The 26,494-nt window shown below is 60.0% G+C and overlaps 1 protein-coding gene across 1 annotated transcript; it reads left to right on the top strand.

Annotated features, from left to right (window-relative positions):
* Positions 1–60: 60 nt before the first annotated feature.
* On the top strand, positions 61–25,055 carry SEMA7A (semaphorin 7A (John Milton Hagen blood group)). The gene is made up of 14 exons (XM_045531968.1): positions 61–271; positions 14,871–15,022; positions 15,540–15,581; positions 15,934–16,026; positions 16,243–16,327; positions 16,465–16,575; positions 17,211–17,350; positions 17,830–18,014; positions 18,906–19,014; positions 19,098–19,296; positions 22,327–22,454; positions 22,633–22,787; positions 22,988–23,049; positions 23,362–25,055. Exons 1-14 carry the CDS (start codon positions 100–102, stop codon positions 23,721–23,723), a joined length of 1,995 nt encoding a protein of 664 aa, XP_045387924.1. The 5' UTR covers positions 61–99; the 3' UTR covers positions 23,724–25,055.
* The last annotated feature ends 1,439 nt before the right edge of the window (positions 25,056–26,494 follow it).

Here is a 26,494-nt window from a genome sequence, read left to right as displayed (position 1 = left end):
GGGGTCAGGCGTTTGACTCCGCCTCCTGGCTTGGCTCTGCCTGCGGCCGGGCGCTGGCTCAGTCTCGGCTGCTTGCCGCTGTCGCTCCGGGGCCGCGGGATGACGCCTCCTCCGCCCGGACGTGCCGCCCCCAGCGCACCGCGCGCCCGCGTCCCTGGCCCGCCGGCTTGGTCAGGGCTCCCGCTGCGGCTGCTGCTGCTGCTCTGGGCGGCCGCCGCCTCGGCGCAAGGCCACTCGAGGAGCGGACCCCGCATCTCCGCCGTCTGGAAAGGTAGGCGGCGCCGCACGGCCGGCCCGGCGCGGGATCGGACGCTGCGCTGGGCGGGCGCGGAATGTGCGGCACCCGGAGGGAGTGAGTGCGCGCTGCTCTGCGGGTCCTGGGATGTCCCCGCTCTGTCCCCGCTAGGAGCGTGTGGGTCTGGGTGAGTGTGTGCGAGTGTGCGCGCGGGCAAGCCGGAGCCGGCTGGAACGCTGCGGCGAGCGCGCGCCGGGGGCCGGAGCCCCGGCTAAGTCGCTCCAAGTCCGCGGGCAGCCTGGAGCCGCAGCGCCCGGGCGCAGGGGGAGGAGGCGGGCCCCTGTCTCGGCCCCGAGCCGCTCTCGGTCCTCCGGCGCGGGGGCTTCTGCGCAGGATCCTTTCCCCGCCCGGGCCCCCCATTCCAGCCACCTCCACCTGAGCTGCGGGCTCTGCTGGCGCGCGGGGCGCAGGCTGGGCGGGCGAGGGGGGCGCGGACCTCTTGCAGCCGCTGCCGCGCTTCGGCTGCGGGAACAAAGACCCCGCCGCCTGCCCCCGCCCCCGCCCCGGCCCGGAGCGCGGGCCAGGCAAGGGGGTGGGCACCCTGCGGCGAGGCGGGACGCGGTGCGGTGCAGGGGCTTGGAGCACCCGGGCTCTGCCTCTGCAATATCGGGACCGGCCGCTCCCCCCTTGCCCGCACGTGGCAGTTGTCACCAGAAATCGTCGCCAGCGTGGGGGGCAGTGCCCGTTGGGTGGGGCGCGGCTGTTGGGACCCCCAGGCGGCTGATCTGGGCAAGGGGTGCAGCTTTTAGGCCATCGTGGCTGTGATAACCTGGGGGAGCAGTCTCCTCCTGGGGCACCTCAGTTGAGACCCCTGTACTATGGGACAGAAAGCCTGCTAGGCGGGGGTTTGAGGCTTTCTGCCGCAAGGGATTGAGCTCCCCTCCCCTGCATTGCACACAAATGCCTCCCCACCCCCAGACCAACTCGGCTCTGTCCCCAAATTTGGCGTCTGCGGCCCCCCTGTGGTGGTTGTGGGGGACTCACAGTGGGGGCTGGGGGGACTGGCCCGGTCTGGCCCCACCTGGAGCCTTTTTGATGCCTTTGACAGTTTGCAGGGATTGCAGGAGTCTGAGCATTATCTGGGGCAGGTATTCTTAGCAGAGGGGAAAAAAAAAACCCACACACAAAACGAGTGGTCCAAACTGCAGCAGCAGCTGAGGGAGTGTGACTCGCCCAAGGTCACCGGGCAGCTTGCGAGCTCAGGGTGCAGGCAGGGTCTCTGATTTGGCGCAGGACTAGTTCTGGTTCTGGGTTAAGGAGGGGAGAAGGATTTAGGTGGTTCTGTGACCATGATTGAGGTGTGCTGGGGGCGAGCTCTGCTACCCAGCCTGATGTGTTCCCAGTGGGAGTGGAGCAGTGCGGCCAGAGCTCTGACCACCTTCTCCTGGGGGACACCTGCACTCTCCTCCGTCATCCTAGCTCCAGCGCAGGCTTCCTCTGCCCTCCCAGCAGCTTTGCCTTCCTTCAGTGCTCCTGGCTGCCTTGGGCATCACAGCGCGTGGGCACTCCGGAGGGGACGAATGGCCATGTCTGAGTGTTCTGGAATCTTTCCCTGCATCAAACCGTTTGCATTTGGCTCTGCTTGCTTTTCCCCCAAAGTCTTCCATGACCCTCCCTCCCCCCTTAATGTATACCCACCTCTTAGCACTTAATGCATACGTCCCATCCCAGGCACTTAGTCCCCACCCTGAGGCTATCTAAAGCTGCTTTCAGTCCTCTCACCCACTTCTAAGCTCCAGCCTAGCTCCATGCACCCCCCCCCCCCAGTTCACTGCTGTAGCCACACTGGCCATGCCCTCTGCTTGGTAATGCACTATTGACCCCCACTGGCTGGGGTCTGCCAGCCACTCAGCAATCTTGTCCAAGGACAGTCTGTGGTCTCCTTCACCCAGTGCCAGGTGCCCTACTGGCCAGACAGGGCCTGCCACTCACCTTCTCCCCCTCGCCCCCCAGGGCCACCAGCTGGTGATGGTGTGCCTGGCTGACAGCTGCCTCCTGTCTCCTGTGGGGTGACACATGGCAGTCGGACAGGAATGGGCTTGGGTAAGGCAAACCCAAGAGTGGGGTGGGGGGGGACCCTCCTATGCTTGCTGTAAGCCTAGAGCCCAGTCCACCAGTGGGTGGGTGGGGGAATGGTGGCCTCTAGGAATGACAAGATCAGCAATGATGATGGTTTCTGGAGCCAGTTCTCTATAAGGCTCTATTGGGGTTTTAGTTTTGAGCCAGGACAAGTGTGGGAACTGGAATAGGTATGGAAAGTTCTTTATTTTCTGCGGCTTGGATCTCCAAGCCCTAAGGAAAGATTTGAGCCAGAAACTCTGAGAGGGTCCCAGCCTGCACTGATCTGGAAGGTTGCTGTCTCTGCAGCCTGACAAAGTCTGGCAGAGCAGCTTGGGCCAGGGAGGGGGCAGTGCTGGCATGGACCTGCTGGGTGTCCTTGAGCTCCACACTTGTCTTTGACTCTCAGAGCTCACCAGAGCAGGAACGGCTCTGGGGGGTTGTATCCCCTAAGGGCTGTCACTGGCACATGGACCAGTCAAAGATGTAAATGTGTGGTCCCTCTCTGCAAGCAGGGGCTGGAGGGGAGTGGATTGCAGGTAAGGGCAGGGGGTTGGCAGGAAGTTGGCGTGCCCGTGTAAGCTGTGCACACCTCCCCACTTCCATCAATGCTTAGAGGAGCTGGAGAAGCCCAGGAAGGTCCTGACCCCTAAGGTCAGAGGTGAGTTAGTCTGTCCACAGAGGGGAAACAGAGCCCAAGTTTCCTATCTCTACCTGCCTAGCTGGTTCTGCCCTCCCTCTCTCTTGTCCAATTAAACAACAGGATGTTATTTTTGACTGGGTGGCTGCTGGGGAGCCATTATGGGGCCATTCCCCAAGGGCAGGGGGTTGTTGTCACCTCCTCCAGGGGATGAGATCACAGCTGGGGCTCCCCAAGCATCAGCATTTCCAGTGGAAATCCTTGTCCCCTTGGGGGCTTATATGTGTTCGTCACCTTCAAGGTGAACTCCCCCTGCAGAACGGCATGGGGGGGGCAGTTCCCTGGAGAAGGGGAGTTTCCTGAGCTGGGAGAGATGCTCGGTGAGGTCACCAGGCACTTCCTACCAAGCTCTGTGACCCCTCCGCCCTGAATGGTGGAGATTGTGGGAGCAGGTGGGGCTGGAAGGACACTGGCGCAGGTCCGAGGATGACCATGCGTAGGGGAAAGAAATGGTTTCTTGGGAGCCTGGTTCAGGCCCCAGCTATGGCCTGATTTGCTGTGTGACTCTGGGCAAATCCTTGCCTTTTTATTTCTTTATTTTTTATAGGGCCTGATCTGTTCTAAAATCCTTGCCTTTTTCTGAGCCTCATTTTCCCCAGATGCCCAAAGAGGGTGGAGGGAGGGGCTCATTCTTTTCTGAACCCTAATGTCTTGGGATTCCTGCCTCTTGGGGGTGGTAAGGGCTTGGCAGAGGCTGCGGTGGCCTGTTCAAATCTTAGATTTCAAGAAACATGAAGGAGAAATTAAAACCTGGGAGGTCAGGGGAAATCCTTTAGTTTCATGTTCTTGTCTGCCTTTTTCTCTTGGGCCAAAGGCTGAGAATCAATTAGAGGAAGTGCCTTGTTGGCTTCTGGCCTCAGGGGTGGACATTCATTCAGCAGACATTTGCTGGGGCCAGCCTTGTGCTGGTCTTGGGGCTGGGCTCCGGGATCCATCGATAAGAGGCAAGATGAGACCATGCCCTTGTAGACTTCTCAGTGTAGGTGGGGAGATAGGCAGATCAACCTCCAGGTATAATGGAATGGGCCAGAGCCTATAACAGAGGGCAGCTGTGGGGGCTAAGGAGATGCCTAATGCAGTCCTCCCAATCCGGAAGGGCTTCCTGGAGGAGGTAGCAAGCCAAGATGGCAAGAGGAGTAAGAGTCAGCTTGGGGAGGGAAGGGACAGGAGGAACCACCCCACCTGATAGGATTTCAGACTCAAAAATTTGCAGCTAGGACCACAGAGAGGAGACAAGCCACATGAGGGACCTTAAGAGGGAGGTGTTGAGTTAGCCTAGGCCTGGGCATGGGTGCTCCAGGATAGTTTTTTGCAGGAGGGGATGTCCGAGCTGGGCCACCTGTCATTCTGTGGCCAGCGCGGCAGTGGGGAGGAAGGCTGTATCCTCTGGAGAAGGACCGTGGCAGGCAGGGAAAGCCTCCCCGGTGCTGGCAATGCCTGACTCCGTCATGGGAAGCTGGGTCTGGGTCTAGGGGGACCAGGGCTTTCCCAGGGACTCTTGACCATGGGGGAAGCTCCAGGTGAGGAGGCCTGTCCCCCAGCTCTGTCACCTCGTGATCTTCCTCTGCTGAGACTCTCCCTGAGGGGAGGAACTCCCCCAGCACCAGCAGGCCCTGCCGGGGGAGGGGGCAGACACCCTTCTTCTGACCAGCTTCCCCTTCCAGGAACCTTGGCCTCCTTAGTGGGCGATGGGGGGCAGATCACTATCTGGCTGAGGGTGGGGTCTGGGGATTTGAGGGGAGCAGGAAAACTGGGCCCCCTTTTTTGAAAGGAGGGCCAGGGGCAGGTCTGGCAGCCAGCTGATGACCTATCCTTTTCCCCCAGCCCCACGTACCTCATTTCACCCACTGAGGGACAGCTGGCTGCGTCACAAGAGACTGACCACACCACACTTCCCCTGCTTCAGCTACCAGTTCGGGGGCTGAAGAGTTTCTGCTTTTTTTGATTTCCTGTTTTGGGCTGGCCTCGCTTACTCCAAGCCTTTCCTCTCCCAGGGTGGGCGGAGGAAGGATACCCTTCGCCTGCTCTGCCTTCAGGAGAGCCAGGGTTCCCTGGCCTTGCAAGGAGGGCCGGCTGCCAGGTGTGTGGCTAGCCGACCTGTCCTCAGGGAGCCAGGCAGGCTAGAGAGAAAGCTGGGGGAGGGAGGACCATGGCCCTTGTTTGGGCCCTGCCTCCTCCTGAGGGCCTGTCCCCTCCCTGCTCCCTGTGGTACGAGATGGTTCTCCAAGCCCTTTTCTCTACCCAGCCTTGACGCTGGCCCTGCTGACTCTCTGGGACTGAGCCCTGGCCTCCTTGAGGCCCCTGCGTCCCTCCACGTCCCTGTGCTGAGCATCCACCAGGAACACACAGCGGCCCGGCCACTCCTTTCCCCAGTGCCTGCATGGTGGCCTGGCCCCACTGCCACCTGAACAGCCACGGTTCTTCCCTCCCCACTCCCCAGCTTCCTGCTTCCTGCCTCGGTGCCACGGCCCTGCGCACTGTTCCTCTCTACACCCTGTTCGCCTGCCTCCTGCTTTCTGCCTGGCAAAGTCATACCAGTTCTTTCTCAATTCCTCTGAGGAACCTTCTTGGATGACCCCAACCCACACAGCCTGACACACAGAGATTAGGACGTCAGAAAAGAGATGTCAGAGATCAGCTGGGCGAGCCACACATGGCACAGATGAGGAAACTGAGGGCCAAGGTCACCGGGTGAGACAGGCAGAGCTGGGACCAGGGCCATCTTCTGCCCCCGAGCTCCCAGCTCTCGGCCTCTCTCCAACTGTCCGTCTGCCTTCATGCTCTGTCCCAGGCATGAGGCTCCTTGAGCCCGTGTCATCCTCTGCCAGCTCAGCCAGGCCCAGACCCTTCCTGCCCCAGTGCTGTCTAGTCCTAGGAGCCGCACCAGCCATGACCTTCCTCTCTTTGGATTCGGACCATACACCTCTTCTGATCTTCCCTCAGGTCGGCTGGGCCTTGGGTCTCGTGGGCAGGTTGATCTGTGTCATGGCTGAGGCTAATCTGGGTTTAGCCGTCACGGCAGCCTGGGATTAGGCTGAACCTGCTGTGCCTTCTGCACCCCCTGCTTCCAATCAGAGGCTCGGGCCCTGTGCCACCACCCCTGGGGTGACCCCTCATCGTGGAGGGCAGGCAGCCTAGGTCTGTGTTCAGCACCTCTAGGGAGAGGCAGGAGGACAAGGCCTGGGTTTGCCCTTGGGCGTCCCCCAGGTGCCTGAAGAGGCAGGTCTCGTGCCTGTGTCATTGGGAGGACCCCTGGAGGTCAGCAATGACCTGTAGATGTAGCCTAGGACTGTGACAGGTGAGAGCAGGGAAGGTCCGCGTGGGGTGGTACAATCGAGGAAGGCTTCCTGGGGGAGGGGAGAAGCCAGGCTAGAGCTAGGACCAGGGGCATGGGGGGTGGGCAGAGACAGCACAGAGAACCATTCATGTTGTCTTCTGCGCCCAGGGCTCTGGCCCAGCCTATCAAGGAAGGAAGGTCACGTAACGAGCTCTGTACCCCATCGACAGCCCAGGAACATGTTCTGAGATGTCTGCCGCTTTGGCATGGGGGCTTGGCTTGCCCCAGTGCGGCCCCGCCTACTGTCAGAGCTGTCCCCTCTTCTCAGCCCTGGCAGTGGATGACAGTGGAGTGAGAGGAGGCCTGGCCCTCACCTTCAGAGCCCCACAGCCCAGGTGAAATCCCACCAGACAGTGTGATTTGAGAGAAGATGATCTGTGCCAGGTGGTGTATGGCACAAGATCGGGGTGGGGTGGCGTGGCGGTGAGGGCTGGAGCAGTCTGGAGCACTTCCTGGATCCAGGAGGTTTAGGCTAGACCTTCAAGGACAGGTAAGATCCACGGGCACAGAGAGAAGAGGAAAGGGCATTCCGGGGGAACGGAGGACAGGAGCAAAGCGTGGAGAGGGGAGTGAGCCAGGGCAGAGATGTGCAGGGATGAGGTGGGCCTTGACTGCCCTGCCCTGCCCTGCTTGGATGGACAGTTGGGAGCCGTGGTGGGTTTTTTTTTTTTTTTCCTGAAGGGGTGGGGTGTTGTGAGGAGGGGTGCTCAGTTGCCTTGTTAGTTTTTGTCGAGACAGAGCCTCACTCTGTTGCCCTAGGTAGAGTGCAGTGGGGTCATTGTAGCCAGGTTTTTTTTTTTTTTTCCCCTTTCTTTTTGGTAGAGACAGGATCTCACTCTTGCTCAGGCTGGTCTTGAACTCCTGAACTCAAGCGATCCTCCAGCCTCGGCTTCCCAGAGTGCTAGGATTACAGGCATGAGCCACCGTGCCCGGCCCATGGTGGGTTTTGAGCTGAGGAGCCAGGGGTGGAGGCGAGAGTTTTGGCCAGTGCTTAGGCCAAGTGCAGGCTGGGTAGGCCCAGAAAGAAGGGCTGGTGAGTGCACTCTGGCCTTTGCTGTGGTCAGCCCCAGACCACACAGTGTTTTCTATTCTGGGCAGAGATCTCTGGAGACTCATCTTCCCAGTTAGTCATGCTGGTACACTCGGGGCACACCCCATGCTGCACCCCAGATTCCTGCCCCCCTGTTTTGATTAAGGAGCTTTGAGATGGAGAACACCCTTCAATGAGAGACACAGATGGAAATGCAGATTTCATTAATAACAGGTCCTGGGGGATACACGGCATACCAGGGGCCACACACACACGCACGCACACACACGTGGAGGTCAGGGAGCATGTCGAGGAAGAGAGAGAGAGCACGTGCATGCGCCGTGGGCCTACCTCTTTATTGGGTCCAGCGTGTTATTCAAACAAGTTTTCCACTGGGACTTTTACTTGGTGGGTTTAGAGCAAGCAGGGTCACGCAGTGACTGAGAGGGGTCACTGTGGCACATCCGCACAGTCCGTACGGGGGTGGAGTCAGCGGGATCAGCCAGGCGGGCTGTGTCTAGCTGTCCCATGGCGGGTGGTCACCAGGAGGCGGTTGCATAAGGCAGGTACCTGGATGCGCACGGTGAGGAGCTGGGAGGAGGGAGGACGGGGAACTGTCGGGTGGCAGAGTGGGTGCCGAGGCAACAGAACAGTGCAGGCCTTCACTGCGCTCACCCGGGCCTGCACACCACGCTCGCTCACACACAGCATCCTCAGGGTGTCGCGGCAGAGGTCAGGCCTTCACTGGCCAATAACCCCTGCCTGGGCTCCACCCCTCTGGGCCTTGGTCCCTCACTGTCTGGGAAGGGCTGGCCCGGAGGCCTCCAAGAGCCTGTCTGTGGAATACTGTGTCATAAGCATAGGTTCTGGAATCAGCCGGCCTAAGTGTCAACGTCTGCTCCACCACTTACTGGCTGTGTGACCCTGGGTAAGTCACTCAAATTCTCTGGGCCTCACTGTCCCCATCTGTAAGAGAACCTACCTCATAGAGTTCACTGATGAGTAAATGAGTTAATATTTCTAAAAATCACTTAGAGTAGTGCTGGACACATTGTGAATGCTGTGACAAGGCTGGGTGGTAGGGGCGTCATCACCGTCGTCATCCTTGGGCATCTCTGGCTTCTGATGGAACGCAGCCCCGGCAGCCCAGCCCCTGCCAGCTGTCCCCATGGGCCATGCTGGCTGGCTGCCCTTGTGCCGTCTCCCCTGCTGGTTCAGGCTAAGGCTAAGGCCGGGGAACCTTCTGTTTCTCAGCAGTCTTCCACCTGCCCCCTCCCTCCACTTGGGGTGGTGTAGCCATCCTCTGCCCTCTCCCCACCCCTGCCCTGGCTCCGGGCCCAAGGGCAGGCCCTGTACCTCTGCCCATTCTCTGCTTTGAAGGTGCTACCGGCTGACCTCAGCCCCACTCTAGGGCTTTTGGAACCTGCTGGGCTGAAGAACAGGCAGAAGGTGGACAGGACACAGTGTTGGTCCCAGACTTCCTGCTTTCCCCGGGCTTGGGCTCAGGGCCTCCTACCCACTCTGGCTGGGTCTCAGTGCCAGCCTTCCCGCCCTGAGCCCCTGAGTTCTGCTCGGCTCAGCCCCCTACAGCTTGCTTTCCACACTGCCCCTTCTCCCCAAGACTTTGCCCAGCTAGTCTCCCCACCAGCCAAGCCTCCTGGTCCTTGAACACAGTGGTGCAGTGCAGAGAGCACCCAGCCCTTGGTGGCCTTAGTTTTCCTATCTGTAAAATGAGGATGCAGAGCCTTGTCCCGCCTTCTTTGCAGGGTGGGTGGGGATTTGGTGGGCTTAGTCAGTGGAGGTGGATGAGAATGTCGGCTTCTGCTGTCTCTGACTTCTCCAGCACTCATAGACTCACACTTTCCCAAAATGAACCATGAATTTAACTCTGATTGTTTTGTGACTTGTTCCAAGAACCACGGTGGGTCATAAAACCCAGTGTTTACCAAATCCCAGCACTCTGCCTCTCCCCGCCCCTGCCAATCCACAGTGGGGGAAAATGGACTCAGGAAGGCCCAGCCCCTGATCACCGTCTCAGCCAGCCAGCCACCTGGCTGCCAAAGCGAGCACGAGGCTCCTTGAAGCCAGGGCTGAACCCACACGTGACATACGCCCCCTCCCACCCACGGCTGACCTTGGTGGGTGGCAGGATGCTCCCCTTTGGCCCAGCACATAGCTCGCTGTTCCCACGGCTGATAAAGACAGATAGACCTCTCACTCCTCCATAAGGCCCCACCACCTGCCCCAGCACACGGGCCCTGCCCTTGCCAGGCAGCTTTCTGGAACCCAGCTCTGCCTGAGAGTTGCCATGACCCCAACAGCAACCATGACCTGTCCTTTTTTTTTTTTTTTTTTTTTTCTTTGAGACAGAGTCTCACTCTGTTGCCCAGGCTAGAGTGCCATGGCGTTAGCCTAGCTCACAGCAACCTCAAACTCCTGGGTTCAAGCAATCCTTCTGCCTCAGCCTCCCGAGTAGCTGGGACTATAGGCATGTGCCACCATGCCCCGCTAATTTTTTTCTATATATATTTTTAGCTGTCCAAATCATTTCTTTCTATTTTTAGCAGAGGCGGGGTCTTGCTCTTACTCAGGCTGGTCTCGAACTCCTGACCTCGAGCTATCCTCCTGCCTCGGCCTCCCAGAGTGCTGGGATTACAGGTGTGAGGCACCGTGTCCAGCCTCATGACCTGTCCTTAGCGCCTGGCCAGTGCCGCTCTGGCACTGGGCTTCTCATGCCCTCTTACCTGGCCACACCAAGAGAGACAGAACCGAGGAAACATTAGTTCCTGCGCTCCTGCCCCCAGCGGAGAGGTTTCCCTGCTCTGCTCTGACACAGCACCTCCAGTTCCACCATTAGTCATTCCTTTGGATTTAAGGCTTTGATTGGTAAAGGCCCCGGGAGATCAGGGTCTCACCTGGAAGGTGGGTGGGTGGGTGATTCCCTGTAGTTATCAGGTTAGTGACTTGGCACCTGGTGAATGAGGGAGGAAGGGTAGAGAGCAAGAATGACTCAGAGAAGTAGAGAGAGACTGAATAGGCAGCTTTTTGCAAATCAGAGGCTCTCCAGGAAATCCAGGATGTGGTTCTGGAGAGAGGGAGCTGGGTGATGGGTACCGGAAGCCCTGAGCCTCCCTTGCTGTGTGCCCTTGGGCCAGGGACACAGCCTCTCTGATCTCTGTGCCCCCTTAGCTCAAGGCCTGTTCAGATCCCTGCCCTTCCACCTTGACCTGTGGGGTGTGGGATTCCAAAGGCTGGAGAGGCTGCAGGCTAATTCTTGAGCCCCACGTGGGCCTGCCTTCTCCTCTCTGTGCCAGCGTGTGGCTGGGAGAGGGTATAAGGTGGGCCTGGCAATGCAGGGTGGGGCACAACTGTGGGAGGTGGCTCCTGCAGATGTGGCTGGGTCCCTAACCTGAGGTTAGCCTGGCTCCTGCCTCTTGGCCCAGGGCCTCCCTGGCTGCCTGACTTGGACATGCCCTGTGGGGGTGCCCACATTCCTGCCATTTTCAGAGTCCACCTCTCTGCCCACATTCCTGCCATGGGCTCCTTGAGGTTAGCCTTCAAGGCCCGCTGGGTCAGTGGGTCAGGCTGGACCATGGGGCCCAGCCCTTTTGTGGACAAAACAACCCCCACTCCACCCTCCCCTCAGGCCGCCCTCTTTCACAAGCAACAAGGCTGAGGGGACAGTGGGTGACAGATGGTGACAGCACCCAGAGGGACTAGGACGAAGAGTGGTGCTCCGCCAGGCAGGCCTGCTTTAGGAAGACCCACTCCGCAGAAGTTCAGACTTGCCGTCTCAGCTGCTGGGACGGGATGGGCTGGGGCCCCAGGAGGAGTCAGACCTGATTCTTTCCAGCAGGTCAGAGCTCTGCGAGCACCTGCCCAGGGGGCTGTGTCTGGGGGACTGTCTCCCACAGCCCAGCCCTCCTCGCGGCCCTCACATCTGGCTGGGGCTGGGCCTTGCTGGCCCTGTCACCATGAGGAGGTGGGACTCAGGAGGGCCCCGGAGTCAGGCTGGGCGGGGGCAGCCTGAATGTGCTTTCTTGGTGCAGCAAGGGCGAGCTGGCTTGGAATCACATGGGGGTGGAGGTGGGTTGTCTTGTGCCCAGCCTGCCTCTGGGCCATGCCCTCCCCATGTGCCCCTGGCCCCTCCCTGCCTGAACCCCTGGTTATTCTGGGAGCTTTTAGCTACCACTTAGTCAGCCACTAATGCGTCAGGCTGGGGAGTGAGGGGGGAGTCATGGTGCCAGACGGTGCTCCTTTTAGACAAGCAGGACGGCAAGCAGGGGGAGCCAGGAGGTAGGGGCTCACCATGGGAGGGGAGGCATTTCCCACATCCATCCCTGCTTGTAGAGAGCAGGCAGCAGGGAGACCGATGGCCGGTGGGGCAGAGTATCCTTGGGCTGGCCGTGCCGCCCCTTCCCTGCCACCTTCCTGATTCTGTCATCAGGACTGGCTAGTCTGCAGCATGATACCTCTGTCCCCCGTACCTACTACACACCGGCTTCCCACCATTGCTCTGCGTTTCCCCTGCCGGGAATTCTCTCCTCACCTGTTCCTGCCCATCTAACTCTTACTTGCCTTCCTCATCCCTTTGGATTCATAAAGCAGCAAAAAGAAAGTGTTTAGGGATGTGACACTCCTGTGGCCTGGGCCTTCTTAGGGGCAGCCCTGGCCTCACTCAGGCCCTGGCTGGCAGAGCCTTGGAGGCCGGCCCTCCCAGGCCCAGCTCCCTCCGCGCTGATCCGGCGGGGCACAGACCCTGGCCGCGATGCCTTGGTGCTGCCTTCACTTCCAGGCAGGCCTCCTGCCCCGGAGCCCCCAGCCCCCGCTCCTGCCAACCTGAACAAAGCTTCCTTTCATGTATTCATCGAGCTGCTGCCGCTCGACACTTCCCGGACACAATCAGCCCCTTTGAGGGCCGCAGGCAGTGCAGGAGCCCGGGCCGGGGCTGGGTGGAGAATGGGCCAAGGCCTTGTGCTGGGGCAGAGCTCGTGTCATTCCCCTGCCCCATACACATCACCAGGCGCACAGCTGGGAGGGCCAGGGACCTGGGGGTCAGGGGAGGCAATGCTCCTGTCTGTTCTTCTGCAAAATGGGCTGAGCAGTGCTTGCCCCATCCCACCCTGGCTGCGGCGGCTAGGATTTTGGGGGAACTGGGCTCAGGCTTGCAGACCCGTGTGGGATTGTCCTGGTCCTAGCGTTGCAGCAGCTCCCCCGATCCCCGCTGGCTCTTACCCTTCTTCCGTGTCTTCAGCAAACACTTTGTGAGCAGCGCCAAGGTCTGTACTGAGACAATTTTGCTTGAGAGCTGTGGCTGTCTCACCCCTCAGTTCGCATTCCCAGGGTGTGGCCAGGCCTCTCCCCTCGGGCTTGACTCCCTGAACAGGACTACTCTCCTTCTCCCTTTGAGGGTCCTGCACCGCCGCCCCGCCCCCAGCCTCCTTGCGAAGCCCTTGCCAGTCCCCTTTGAGGCCTGGGACTGAGGTGACTGGTGCAGGTGGTCAGCACGGCCTGAGCACTTGGGGGGCTGTGGCTCTCAGGCCCCAGCCCAGCATCTCCAGACGCAGACGTGCACCTTGTCCTGGCTGCCCGGCTGGCCGTGAGCTGGGGGCTGGGGCTGTAGACTGTCTGGATCCTGGGCTGCCGCTCAGGCTGCGGGTGAAAGGGGAGCCGTGGGAGCTGAGTCAGGAAGACCGTGTGTCTGTAGGGCGCTGACCCAGCTGGAAGGGAGGGGGAGCAGGGCACTGTCCGAGACCTGCCAGCCCTGCCCAGGCCTTGGCCAGCACCGCTCCCTCCCCCTGAACCACCAGCACAGAGCTGGGCTCTCAGCCCCTGCCCTGTACACCTGGGGCTGACGTGCCCTGTTCCGTGGGCTGTTTGTGGAATGCCCAAGAAGAGGCAGGCCACACGAGGGCAGTGAGCTCAGCACTTCTGTCTGTGGCAACCATGCTAGCATCTCCCCAGACGTTCCTGAGAACCTGTACTCAGTCTGGACAAGCTGATCTGTCCTACCCGCTAGTGTGACCTTGGGCTACGCATGTCCCTCAGGGGCCCTCAGTTTCCTCCTCTGTACAGTGAGCCAGGCCATAGCAGAGGTGAAGAACAAGAACGTTCCCACTTCCAGGATGACTGGCCATGCAGGGAGGTGTTTAAGGAAAGCGAAGGAAGGTGTGGTTGCAGTGTGCGGTCCAGCTGCTCCTTGTCCTTGTTAAACGCAGTATCAGTAGGGATGGCTCAAATGGCAGCAAGAAGGATTTGGGGCAGACTTGAGGAAATGGCAGTTCTTTTCTGTTGGGGCTGGAGCTCGGGTATCGCTACCCCAGAGTGACACCCACTCTGGCTGCCCCAGAGTTTGCTGCAGCTGAAAAAACAGTGGTCAGACCCAGTTCCTGGGTGAGGCCCCCAGGTGGTCAGACGTGGGAAGATGCTGGCCGTGGCTGATTGCTGGGGGCATAGCCACAGGCCAGCCCATCCCTGTAATTTAGTCCTGCAACCAGGACAAACTTAGCAATGTCACCGGAGATGAGACATCTCCCTGGAGGCAGTGGTTGTAGACAGTTTCTTTTTTGGGCAAAATTGTCCCGGTCAGTCCTGCGGAAAGGCCCAGGCTGCGCTTTGTGAAGGTCCCCCTGTCCCAGTTACTGCAGCGGGAGAGCTGATGTTTTTCCCTCAGAAGAGCTGGTGTCTTGGTGGGTGAAACCACACCGGAACAGGCCGTACTGCAGACTGCAGCTTGGCAGGCAGGAGCATGGGCTCTGGTTCAGGGCCTGTTACCGACCTGTTTCTGTGTGCCTGTGGGCTGCCCCGCCCTTGACCTCTGTTTTCCCACCTGTGAAATGGGAGGGAGTGGACGTTAAGATTCCTTGCCAGCTCGGAGCTAGTGCTCACTAAGGGACTGGGAGTGGGCCAGGAGGGGTTGGAGAGGGCTTCCTGAAGGAGGGGTGGGGTTCGAACAAAATGATTCCTGGGGACCTGGGCTCTAAGTGGGATGCTTAGGGGCCCTACTTCTGCTGAAAGGCCCAGGTGCAGGTGGCTGCTGGCTTTGCCCTGGGGGAGCAGACCTCACAGAGCAGAGCCCGGCGGCCCAGCCTCTCAAGAGTGTTGTGTGTGAAGGAGGAGTCTGTTCTCTCCAGAGGTCCCTAAACCCTGCCCCACGCTGAGGTCACCCATTCTGAGGGGGAGAGAGGCTGCCATCCGGGGGAGGGCTGTGGCTCTGGGTGAGGACAGCTTGGTTGCTGGACCCTGCCAGGGTATCCCTTACGCCTCTTGCTCATGGCCAAGTCCTGGTGCCACCTCAGCTCAGACCTTGTTTCTGAGGCCCTGCCAGTACCCTGACCACCGAGCATTAATTGCCACATGGGTTCTGGTGTGCTTGGGGGTTGCGTGGGGGATCCAGAATTTCTCTCTCAGGGCCCCGCTTCAATATCTTTACCAGTTGCCTTCTCCCCAGGCCGTGTAGGGCAGGACCGGGTGGACTTCGGCCAGGCTGAGCCGCACACGGTGCTTTTCCACGAGCCGGGCAGCTCCTCTGTGTGGGTGGGTGGACGCGGCAAGGTCTACCTCTTCGACTTCCCCGAGGGCAAGAACGCATCGGTGCGAACGGTGAGCCTGGACCCCCTCTGCTGGCCCCAGGGACCAGCCCAGCCCCTCCCCCTCCCCCGCTTACCTCCCATCTCCCCCTATCTCTCCTCTGGCCCTGGTGAGGGGCCTCAGGGAATCCAGGGGAGCTGGCATCTCTTCCTGAACTGGCCCCCACCTCCGTATCCTATAAATGGCTTCTGGGGGAGGCGCCTTAAAGGTAGTCCAGATTGGAGCGGGGAGCTGGGGTGGTGTGGAGAAAAAATGAGGGCTAACAGGCCTGTCCAGGTGGGCAGCGCCGGTGCGGGCAGGCCCATGGCTCACCGTCTGAGGTCTCTGGGCTTCGGCTCTGGGTGTGAGACTGAGCCAGCAGCTGTGTGACCTTGGGCAGGTCACTGGTCCTCTCAGAGCCTCAGCTGCTCATCTGACAAATGACAATAGTGGTTGTTTCATCCAGGGCTTGTCCCGAGGCTGCATGGAAAACACCTAGGGGGCATCGTGCCCCTGGCAGAGTGGACTAATGCTTTTCCCCTTCCCGCAGGTGAACATCAGCTCCACCAAGGGGTCCTGCCTGGACAAGCGGGTGAGTGGGGGGCGGAGCGTGGAGGGGTTGAGCCCCTTGGAAAAGGAAGAGGAGATCCTGAGAGTCTGCGGGAGGAAGCGTGGCCCTACCCTGGGAGTCCTAGGCTGATGGGGGAGGTTTGGACCAGTCCTAGGAGGCCCAGGCTGATGGGGACACATAGTCCTTCTCCGGAGCCCTCTCTGCTTGGGGGATGGAGTCACCTGCACCTCCTGTGGGCTGTCCTTGGAGGCTGCCACCTGTGCTTAGCTCTTCCAATGCTGTCTCCCCCAAGACTGAGGGTTCTCATGCTGGGCCTGCCGGGCCCTCCCACCAACCAGCTTCTCTCCTTCCCCCTCTCCCTTTCCCTGGGCAGGACTGTGAGAACTACATCACGCTCCTGGAGAGGCGGGGTGAGGGGCTGCTGATCTGTGGCACCAATGCCCGCCGCCCCAGCTGCTGGAACCTGGTGAGAAGGCCCCTCCCCGTGTGCACGAGCCTGCTCAGCTCACTTCTGGGTGGGCTTCTGCCCCTGGGTGGGAAGGGGAGGTGGGGAGACTCTGAGGTTGGCCTTACCCTGGGCAGAATCCCTGAGAAGATGGGGCCCCTGGCTGGGAAAACGGCCCCCATGGGGGGTCGTGGCTGTGGGATCATGTGGCCATCTGGCTGCTTGGATCTCTGGCAGGTGAATGGCACTGTGGTGCCTCTTGGCGAGATGAGAGGCTATGCCCCCTTCAGCCCAGACGAGAACTCCCTGGTTCTGTTTGAAGGTAGGGCAGCGCTGGAGCCGGGGGGCCCAGAGGGACACTGCTGGGCTGGGGTAGGGGGTGGTCAGCTGGGGCTGGCCTGGGGGAGGGACTTCCAGGAGCTGTCTGCCCTTGCCCACGCCCCCTCCCACCCTCCCCAGGGGAGGAGGTGTACTCCACCATCCGGAAGCAGGAGTACAATGGGAAGATCCCTCGGTTCCGTCGTATCCGGGGCGAGAGTGAGCTGTACACCAGTGATACCGTCATGCAGAGTGAGTCAGGCTCCGGCTGGGCTGAGGGTGGAGAGGGGGTGTGAATGCCCCGGGCGACAGATGGGATCCTGATCTTTCCTGGGAGGGCTCCCTGGGGACCACTGGGGCCATTCAGGAAAGCAGGAGCTGGGTACAGGGCTGAGCGGCCAGAGCTGAGGAATCATGGGTGGCTGGGGGCAGGGGAACAGCAGAGACAAAGGTGTGGAGGCAGGTGGGCCCAGCACGCTTCAGGGAACAAAAACACAGGAAGCTCTCTGGACCCAGTGCGGGGTCCCCAAGAGCCAAAGTTTATCCTCTGCTGAGCTCATGTTGGGACAGCCCGCTCTTCCTCCTCATTAGGGCTCTGCCAATTGGGCAAAAGTGACATTGGGGCCCCCAGGGACCTTCCCCCAGTCCCCAGACATGAAGTCATTGCTCCTGGGCCGATGACATCTTTGTAGGAGGAGGTAAAACAGGTGTGGGGTGGAGGTGCAGAGTCTAGAGCCCCCTGAGGGGTCGGACCTGGTGGTCTGAGTTTTATTCCAGCTCCAGTTTGCCCTGGCTTTGTGCAGACCCCGAGTGCGGGAGGGTGTGCAGGGCCGGGTGGTCCCCCGGCAGGCTCCCAGTCTTACACCCCCTCACTTGTGTCCCTGCAGACCCGCAGTTCATCAAGGCCACCATTGTGCACCAAGACCAGGACTACGACGACAAGATCTACTACTTCTTCCGAGAGGACAATCCCGACAAGAATCCTGAGGCTCCTCTGAACGTGTCCCGCGTGGCCCAGCTGTGCAGGGTGAGGGGGGCGTGGGGCGGTGGCTGAGCGTGTGAACATGGTGAGGGCCTGTGCGCACATGCGTGAAGGAACATGTGCAGAGTGTGAGTGGCTCTGTGTCTGGGGCTGTGAGAGTAACTGCGTAGAGCATCACGTGTGTGTGAGTGGGTAAAATGGCTGAGCTCCTGTTCATGTGTGTTGGTGTGCAAGTGTGTGTGGGTGTGTGAGTGGGCACATGTATGTCTGAGCCCACTTGCTCTGTGGGGACCCATCACCCTTACCTACTGCTCCCCACAGTTGGCGCTGTGCCCTGGGTCTGCCAGGCCTGCTGGCTGAAGCCTCACCTGGAAACCTGGCCTGAGTCCTGGGCCACCTCTGCCTCGCCCTGCTGCAGGTCCCGGCCCCCCTCACAGCCTGCCTTCCTCCTCTAGCCCGGGTGCTGGCGTTCCTGGCAGCCCAGGCAGGTGCTGAGGGGCCTCCTCTCCAATCTGTCCTTCCAGGGGGACCAGGGTGGCGAGAGCTCGCTGTCAGTCTCCAAGTGGAACACCTTCCTAAAAGCCATGCTGGTGTGCAGCGACGCCACCACCAATAAGAACTTCAACAGGCTGCAGGACGTCTTCCTGCTCCCCGACCCCAATGGCCAGTGGAGGGACACCAGGGTCTATGGCGTTTTCTCCAACCCCTGGTGAGTGGCCCTCATCCTGCAGCTGGGACTGGCATGGGTTCAGTGTCCAGTAGGAATCAGAGGACTTGGGCCCTGCTGAGGGGACAGCCGAAGTGGCATGAGCTGGGACTACAGGCCCAAGGGACAGGGGTCTGCTTGGGGGACAATCAGTGTGGTGTGTGTACTGTCATGCTGTGAGTCTGAACACATGGGTGTGTGCATGCACTGAACGCACACTCATGGCTGCACTTGTGCCTCCGTGTCCTGCCACCTGCCTGTGCTCCGAGCGGACACTGGGCCCTGGGCAAAGGCTGCTGCGGCCTCTGTCGGAATGCTGGGTGCTGGGTGCTATCACACCTGCTGAGGCACTGCCCGAGCCTGATAATTTGCACTTCTTAATCGCTCTCATTGATTGAAAACAAGGCAGGCAAAAGTGTTATGTGTGTGGGGAGAGGTGGGGGACAGGATGTGGGGAGCCAAGACCCTGCTCCATGGCTCCCTTGTGGGTGGGAGCCTGTCCTGGGGGGGCACCAGCATTCTGCATTGCAGCCTGTGCCCGCAGGGGTCGGAGAACCTCCCAGCCCGTGTTGGGATTCCTCCTGCCTTGGGGGTGGGTAGAGCAGATGGCCTCTGAACTCAGTGATTCTGTAACAGAGCACAAGGCTGTGGTTTTAGATTGCAGCAGAAAGAAATGAGGCTGAACTTCCTCCCTCCCTCTCTCCTTTCAGTGGTGTTTGATAACTCTGTTCCAGCCAGTGGGCTGGGCTCAAGCATGGCCCTGCCCTCCCTGAGCTCGCTCCAGGCTGGGGAGCTTGATTGGAGGGGTGTGGCTGTGCCCTGTCTGCTTGCCCTGGGGAGTAGAGGTGGGTGGATCCTGGGCCCCCCGTTGAGGTGGTCTCTGTGTCCCTGCAGGAACTACTCTGCCGTCTGCGTGTATTCCCTTGGTGACATTGACAAGGTCTTCCGCACCTCCTCACTCAAGGGCTACCACTCCAGCCTTCCCAACCCTCGGCCGGGCAAGGTAAGCAGTGACACCAGCCGTGGCCCAGGCCCCAACCCCACCTCCCGGCTGCCCCACTGACCCAGGCCTGCTCTCCTCTCCAGTGCCTCCCAAACCAGCAGCCGATACCCACGGAGACCTTCCAGGTGGCCGACAGTCACCCTGAGGTGGCGCAGAGGGTGGAGCCCATGGGGCCTCTGAAGACGCCATTGTTCCACTCTAAGTACCACTACCAGAAAGTCGTCGTCCACCGCATGCAAGCCAGCCACGGGGAGACCTTTCACGTGCTTTACCTAACCACAGGTGAGGAGCTCCCTGGGAGCCCTGGTTTGCTTTGTAAAAAGGGATATGAAAGGTGCAAAGAATAATGTAGTTAACATCTGGTTGCATCTTTACACATGGCAGGAAGAACTGAGTGACCAGAGCTGTCGGGTTAGCGCGTGTGGCTATGGAAGTCAGGCAGGGAGGGCTTCCGGGGGGCGGGGGGCGGAGGGAAAAGGGAAGGGCATCCCAGGGTGGGAGAAGACCACGCACTAGGAGTCGGAGGCAGACAGGTGGCGAGTCTGAGCAAAGCTGGGTGCAGATTGGGTCGCGATGTCTGACTCAGGGAAGAGATGCACGAGGTCAGGAGCACCGACCTGGTCACAGGGCATCCTGGGAGCCTCTGCCAGGCAGAGGGAAGAAATCAGACCCTCTGCTTGTCTGTGGGCTGTGCAGGCGAGAGGAGACATTTGACGAGTGGGCAGTGTACACCTTAGAGCTGAGTTGCAGCCATGAGGAGAAGGGAGGTCAGACACGCCTAGCTCCGTCCCATCCCTTCTGGAGTTATTAGCAGGCCCGAGGCCATGTAAGACAAAGGTTAAACCACAGCTGCAGGTCATAAATTTACTTAACAGATCACTTGAGTCTCATTGTACATCCAGTGGCTTGTCTCTGATCAACAGACTTCTTTATCTTAATTTAAAACATTCCGAGCCTTTAGACAAAGCTTCATTTCTTTAACCAATTACAAGTCAAAGAACCTTTAAACCCACCTACAGCCTGTAAGCCCCTACTTCAAGAGGTCCTGCTTTTTCAGGCCAAACCAATATACGCCTTTCATGTATCAATTTATGACTTTATTTGCAATTCCTGTCTCCCTAAAATGTATAAAACCAAACCGCAACCCAGCCACAGCGAGACCACTTGCTCAAGGCTTCTCAGGCATGGCTCTCCGGGCCACGGTTGTACAAATTCGGCTCAGGATAAACCTCTTTAAATTATTTTACAGAGTTGGGGTTCTTTTCTGTTGACCACAGGACAAAAAGGATTCAATGAGAGGCAGGAATTCCAGACGGCAGTGCCCTGTAGAGTTTGCAGAGGGGCAGCCTCTCCCTTCCCTGGAACGGCCTCGGTGGAGGAGGTGGGGGGAATGCAGGGGGTGCTCCTGCGCTGCAAAAGCCCCTGAACGTGGAGGGGCCGGCCCTGAGTTGAGTTTGTGACAGCTTCCCAGTTCTGGCTGTGGCCAGAAAGGGCCCCTAGCACCGCTGGGGCCTCGCAGTTCAGGCCCTAGGCTCCCACCCTCAATTGCTCACATTTCCCCATGTGACTTCCTGCTGCTACTTCACCTTGGGGCTATCTTGGCTTTGGTGGCCTTATCAGAAACTGGAACCCCAGCACGATTGTTTGGCTCCTAGAAGCCTGGGGAGTGGAATTTCCCACGGTGCAGGGCCTGGTTCTGGGTCCTGAGTCCGTACCACTCTACCCCCTACCCCATTCATGCTGGCTGCACCTGTGGGCCCCTGTCCCTGCTCCAGCAGTGGCCGGCCTAGCTGTTGTGGTCAGCCAGGGGCATGGCAAGGCATTGGGGAGCAGGGGAGGAGAGGTCACGCAGCATGGGATTGGGAGCAGGAGCCAGGACGAAGAAGGCTGGGTGTGGGCCATGGACTCCCTTCCTGCAGACGTGGGTGGGAGCACACTTGAGTGGTTAGGGAAGGTCTGTTGGTTCTCTCTGTGGGGCAATGGAGAGACACCATTTTGGAGCCTGCAGCATTCAGAAATATTGGGGCCAGATAAAAAATAGAACTTTCTGAGTCCTCTGCAGAGAATGGGAGGCTCTCACAACTGGGAGAAGTTATTGGCTCTGCTCCTGAGGATTTTGCTGAGAGGAGGCAGTTTCCAGGGCTGCTTTGGAAGGAGGTGCAAGGCAGTGGCTGGGTGGGGGCTTGTCAGGCTCAGGGAGCCTCTGGCCACATCTCAGAGCCTGCAGACACGGATCACAGGCACATAGAGGAGACGTCCTAGGCAGGTGATCATCTGACTGCTTTTTTGGGGCAAGTGTTGCCCTGGGAGATTGGGAGGGAGGGAGAGAGGGAGGCGGGCTAGTCTAGAAACTGGGACAGCAGGTGAGGTGGGATTGGGAGGACCAGGGGTCAGGATGCCCATTAGTCCCCAAGTGGGAGCAGAGAGAGCAGTGGTCTGGGAGGCAGGCCGCCTGGTTATATGACCTGGGAACTCTGTTGTGGGGTCCAAGGTCCTTTTCAGATCTAAGATTTTATAAAAATTAAGATATCCCCTAAGACCACATGCAATGTGGAGTCCTGGATTGGATCCTGGAACAGAAGAAGGACATTAGTGGGAAAACCGGGGAAATCCAGATGAATCTGCAGTTTAGTTAGTAGTAATGCACCGATGTCAATTGCTTGGTTGTGACAAATGTACCGTGGTTATGTAAGACGGTAGCGCTGGGGGAAACTGGGGAAGGGCAGATGGGAACTCTCTGTACTATCTTTGCAACTTTTCTGGAAATCTAAAATTACTCCAAAATAAAAAAATGTATTCAAAGAAAATACATCCCCTAAGAGTCCAGGAGGCAGGGAGTCATAGAAGAAGCGGAGGGGCAGGGCTCTGACAGATCTGGGTTCTGCCTTGGCCTCTGCCGGTGGGCGGCTGTGTGGCCTGGAGCAAAGTGCTGAGCCTTTCTGGGCCTCACTCCTTACTTGCCAAGTGAGGAAGAGAACACCCACCTCCCGGGAGGGTTAGCCGAGGTAATGCGTGGAGAGCGCTCACACGGTACTTGGGGGTATGGGCTTCCGGGTTCTGTTCTTCACACTTCCTGTGGAGCCTTGGGCACTGGGCCCCTCTCGGGGGTGCCCTGGGCCTCCTGGGATGGCCTCTCTGGACTAGCCCTTGGGCCCCCACATTCCTTCCCAGTCACGCTCCCCTTGCCCCACCCACCCCAGTCCTGTGACCTTCGCCTGAGCCATGACTTCCCGCCCTTCCCCAGCCTAGAGAGAGGCTGCCTGGCTCTGGCGTGGGGCTCCCACATGCTGACCCTCTGCCCACCACCCACAGACAGGGGCACCATCCACAAGGTGGTGGAGCCAGGGGAGCGGGAACGCGGCCTCGTCCTCAACATCATGGAGATCCAACCCTTCCGCCGCGCGGCTGCCATCCAGGCCATGTCGCTGGATGCTGACCGGGTGAGCCTCCCCCCCACTCTGTCCTATAGGGCTACCTAGTGACAGCCAGCTGAGGACAGGGCTCCTTTGCATGCAGTATGCATGTCCTTATAAAAGCTTCTGGGCCCCTGGGCCTGGGGGCTTAGGACTCAGTGTAGGCCGGGGTCCTGGTCTGACCTGAGTTCTACTCTCCTTCCAGCGGAAGTTGTACGTAAATTCCCAGTGGGAGGTGAGCCAGGTGCCCCTGGACCTGTGTGAGGTCTACAGCGGGGGCTGCCATGGCTGCCTCATGTCCCGAGACCCCTACTGCGGCTGGGACCAGGGCCGCTGTGTCTCCATCTATAGCTCCCAACGGTACGTTGGCCGAGATCCCTTGTCCCTGGGGGAAGGTGGATGTGGGAGTGGGGGTGGTGCTGACGGGCTGGAGGAGGAGGCGGTGCTGGGCCACTCTGGCTGGCTCTGTCGTCTGCTGATGCTGCGCTGGGGTGAGGACAGGAAAGCGCCGGGGCTGCAGCCTCCTGTCTGCTGAGCCTCTCTCCTCCTTCCAACCCCAGGTCAGTGCTGCAATCCATTAATCCAGACGCGCCACACGAGGAATGCCCCAACCCAAAACCAGGTACCTGATCTGGCCCTGCTGGAGGCCATGGTCCTAGGAGGGAGGTAGAGCCATGCCCCGTTGTCCTGGTCTGACAGAGACATGGCCTCGTCCAGCGGGCCCCAGGCAGATAGGGCAGGGCACAGTCCTGCCGAGGGAGCCCCTGGTGCGGGGCTGGTATGAGCGGGGTGGGATGAGGGAGGTGAGGAATAGGAGAAAACTGTGGGCTGGGCTCCCTGTGATCATTCAGAAACCTTGCCCCTGTGAGCCGGGTCTGTGTGTGGGCACAGCCTCCCCACCCCCTCTTCACACTGCCTCCCCCTGCCTCCCCAGACAAGGCGCCATTGCAGAAGGTTTCCCTGGCCCCGAATTCCCGCTACTACCTGAGCTGCCCCATGGAGTCCCGCCACGCCACCTACTCGTGGCACCACAAGGAGAACGTGGAGCAGAGCTGCGAGCCGGGCCACCAGAGCCCCAACTGCATCCTGTTCATTGAGAACCTCACGGCCCAGCAGTACGGCCACTACTTCTGCGTGGCCCGGGAGGGCTCCTACTTCCGCGAGGCTCAGCACTGGCAGCTGCTGCCTGAGGACGGCATGATGGCCGAGCACCTGTTGGGCCGTGCCCACACCCTGGCTGCCTCCCTCTGGCTGGGGGTCCTGCCCACACTCACTCTTGGCCTGCTGGTCCACTAGGGCCTCCCGGGGCTGGGCATGCTGCAGGCTTCTGCAGCCCAGGGGCGCTAGGAAGTCTCACACTCAGAGCCGGCTGGCCCGGGAGCTCCTTGCCTGCACTGCTTCCAGGGGACTGAACAACCCAATGGGGGACGCCAGGCCTGGAGACGTCCAGCCGCAGGCGGCTGCTGGGCCCAGGCGGGGCGGGGGCGGTGGGGGGCTGAGAATGAGGGCGCCGACTGTGAAGCTGGGGCATCGAAGACCCAAGACTTTATCTTCTGGAGGATATTTTCAGAAACTCCTCAAACTCGACAGTGATGCTCCTGGCCCAAGAGCCCGTGGGCTGGGAAGAGGGATTTGGAAAGGGGGAGCTGGGACCTCCATCTCTGGACCTTGGGGCTGAGGCCTGAGTCCTTTTGGACTCTCTGTACCCAAATGGCCTCCTTCCCAACCCCCTCCCTGCCCCATGGCTGGGGTGGCCGGTGCTCCTGCAGACCCACGGCCACCCTCTGCCCAGCCCTGCCCTCTGCAGCTCCCTCACCGTCCCGGGTCCCACTGGACAGCCGCCTTGCATGTTTATTGAAGGATGTTTGCTTTCCGGACGGAAGGACGGAAAAAGCTCTATTTTTATGTTAGGCTTATTTCATGTATAGCTACTTCCGACTGCATCTGTATGAAAATACCAAAACTACATGCTGGGGTGGGGTGGGAGAGGGAGGGGCTGGGAAGGGATGGGTTGGGGAGGGGGGTGATCCCAGTCTGAGGCTCCTGGGGATGGGCTAAGAGTCTAGCGACGGGCATGGGTTCTTGGAGAGTGGCATGAGCTGGCTCTGCCCCGGGAGCCCAGTCTGAAGAGGATGTGGTCCAAGCCCCCGGTGTGGGGGGTGGTCATGGGAGGGGGTGGGGAGACGGGAGAGTGAAGGAGAAAACTGAGCCCTAGGTTCACGGTGTTCATTTAGAAGGAGGAGCCGGGTCCTCAGGGGGAGGTTCCAGGACTCTGCCCTTGGCATTGGGGGTCGGGGGGCAGGGGGGGCCTCCTCCCTTCCCCTCAGCCCCCTTCCCCAGGGGCTGTGCTTCCATGCTCCTAGCCTCCCACCTTCCGCTCAGGACATGTTATAACTTAGGCTAAACTGTGAAAATTCCCGTGGGGATGGCCTGGGCCAAGCTCTCCAGGTGGGTGGCCCTGCCCAGCCCAGTCCATGGATTTCAGCAGAGAGCTGAGCCCTTCTCTGGCTGTGTCTGGCTGCCCGGGGCAGGGCCTGGAGCCAGCGGCCTTCCAGCTTTGGCCCCTGCATCTCTTCTCAATGCACTTTAATAACGTAACATATTACTAATAAACAAGCTATTTATTTACCTGTGCCTGCTCCTTGCCTGCGCCGCAGTCCTGGTCAGGGTGGGAGGGTGGGGCTCCCGTGTCTCACCCAGCGCCTCCATTCTCACATTGCCTTGTTAGCCCAGGGACCAGCCCAGCAGGCCCTGGCTAGCGAGAGGCGGGAATGGGGGTCTGAGCCCCCAACTCCTGGGCGGCATGCTGCCTGCCCAAGCCTTGACCCTGGAGCCCTTACAGCTCCTGCACCCCTTTCACCATTGCCAGCCTCCACCTCCCACCCTCTGCCTTCAAGTTCTGGGAGAGAAAGCTGATCCAATGAGGCCCTTGGGATCTCTGGTGGTAGCTGTGTGTGCTCCCCTGGGCCGGAGGCCGGTGCTGCCGGGGAAGAGGGAAGGGGATTTGCTCCAGGCCAGGCCAACAGGGAGGGTAGGTGGTCAGGGTGAGGGGGGCGTGTGGAGGCGAGGGGATGAGGCGGAGAGTGGGGAGGGGCCTGGGGCAGGGATGAGGCAGGATTTGTGTCTTAGAAACTCAGAGCCCCATCCAAGGTAAAGCAAACGGGATTTAGAACACCAAAGTCTGTGCAAGAAGGGGCCTGAGGCTGGGACGGAAGGTGGGGAGGGGAGTTGGGAGGCTGCTGGGGGGATGGAAGTCAGGACAAGGGTTCAGGGGCAAAGGGGTGATGCAGAGAGGAGCCCAGACGTCCCCTAGAGGCTTCCCCTCCTGTATTCTCTCCCCTTTGTTCCCTTCTCTTTGTCCCCTGCCCCTGGTGGAGGGGACCTTGGCCTTCGAGGTTTGCTGGGAGCTTACCCTGAGCAGTGACTCATAACAGACTTGGGACAGTTCCCCTCTCTGAGTCTGAGCCCAGCTTCTGGGGCTCTGGCAGGCCCCGCAGGACCGGAATCGCCCCATGTGGAGTGTCCCCTCTGCCTTCGGTCTGCTCTGGGCTCCCAGGGGCCACCCGGCACGGAGGATTCTCCCCGGCTCTTTCCTCTCCCGCACCCGGCCTTCCCAGGGTGACCAAGGTGGCAGCAGGTACTCGGTCGGGGCTGGGGGTCTTTGGGAGTTTCGGGGACCCAGAAGAGCCCTGGGCTGGAGGCAGAGACCTGGGGCTGCTGTCACCCCTTGTGGTCCAGGGCAGAGCCTCACGTCTCTCATGTGTCAAAGGAAGGGCTGGGCCTGGGCTTCTGCGGAGCCGTCTCTTGCACATCTCGCCTGTCCCAGTCTGTCTGTATTCCTGCTCCCAGCCAATGTCAGCATGGGCATGGGGGCTTCACAGGCTCCCTCAGCAAGCCCCTGCCTGGTGGCAAAGCAAAGGACGGGAGTGAGTTCCAGCCTCAAGTGAGCTGAGCGGCTGGTGGGGACAGTGTGGGCTCAAGCCCTGGTCCCTCCTGAAGTGCTGGGTGACCTCCAGTGGGGTCCCTGCCCTCTCTGGACCTCCCTCTTCCCTTCAGGGATGCTCTTG

Source organism: Lemur catta, chromosome 1, assembly GCF_020740605.2.
Source record: "Lemur catta isolate mLemCat1 chromosome 1, mLemCat1.pri, whole genome shotgun sequence".
Taxonomy (NCBI): domain Eukaryota; kingdom Metazoa; phylum Chordata; class Mammalia; order Primates; family Lemuridae; genus Lemur; species Lemur catta.
The sequence above is the reverse complement of the archived record's forward strand: the minus strand, read 5'-3'. Positions and strand labels throughout refer to the sequence as shown.

Excerpts from the sequence above, each read along its gene's own strand:
- SEMA7A (XM_045531968.1), top strand. The coding sequence starts at position 100 with ATGACGCCTCCTCCGCCCGGACGTGCCGCCCCCAGCGCACCGCGCGCC. Across the intron at positions 16,328-16,464 it reads CTCCCTGGTTCTGTTTGAAG|GGGAGGAGGTGTACTCCACC; the intron begins GTAGGGCAGCGC and ends CACCCTCCCCAG. Across the intron at positions 22,455-22,632 it reads TGTCGCTGGATGCTGACCGG|CGGAAGTTGTACGTAAATTC; the intron begins GTGAGCCTCCCC and ends CTCTCCTTCCAG.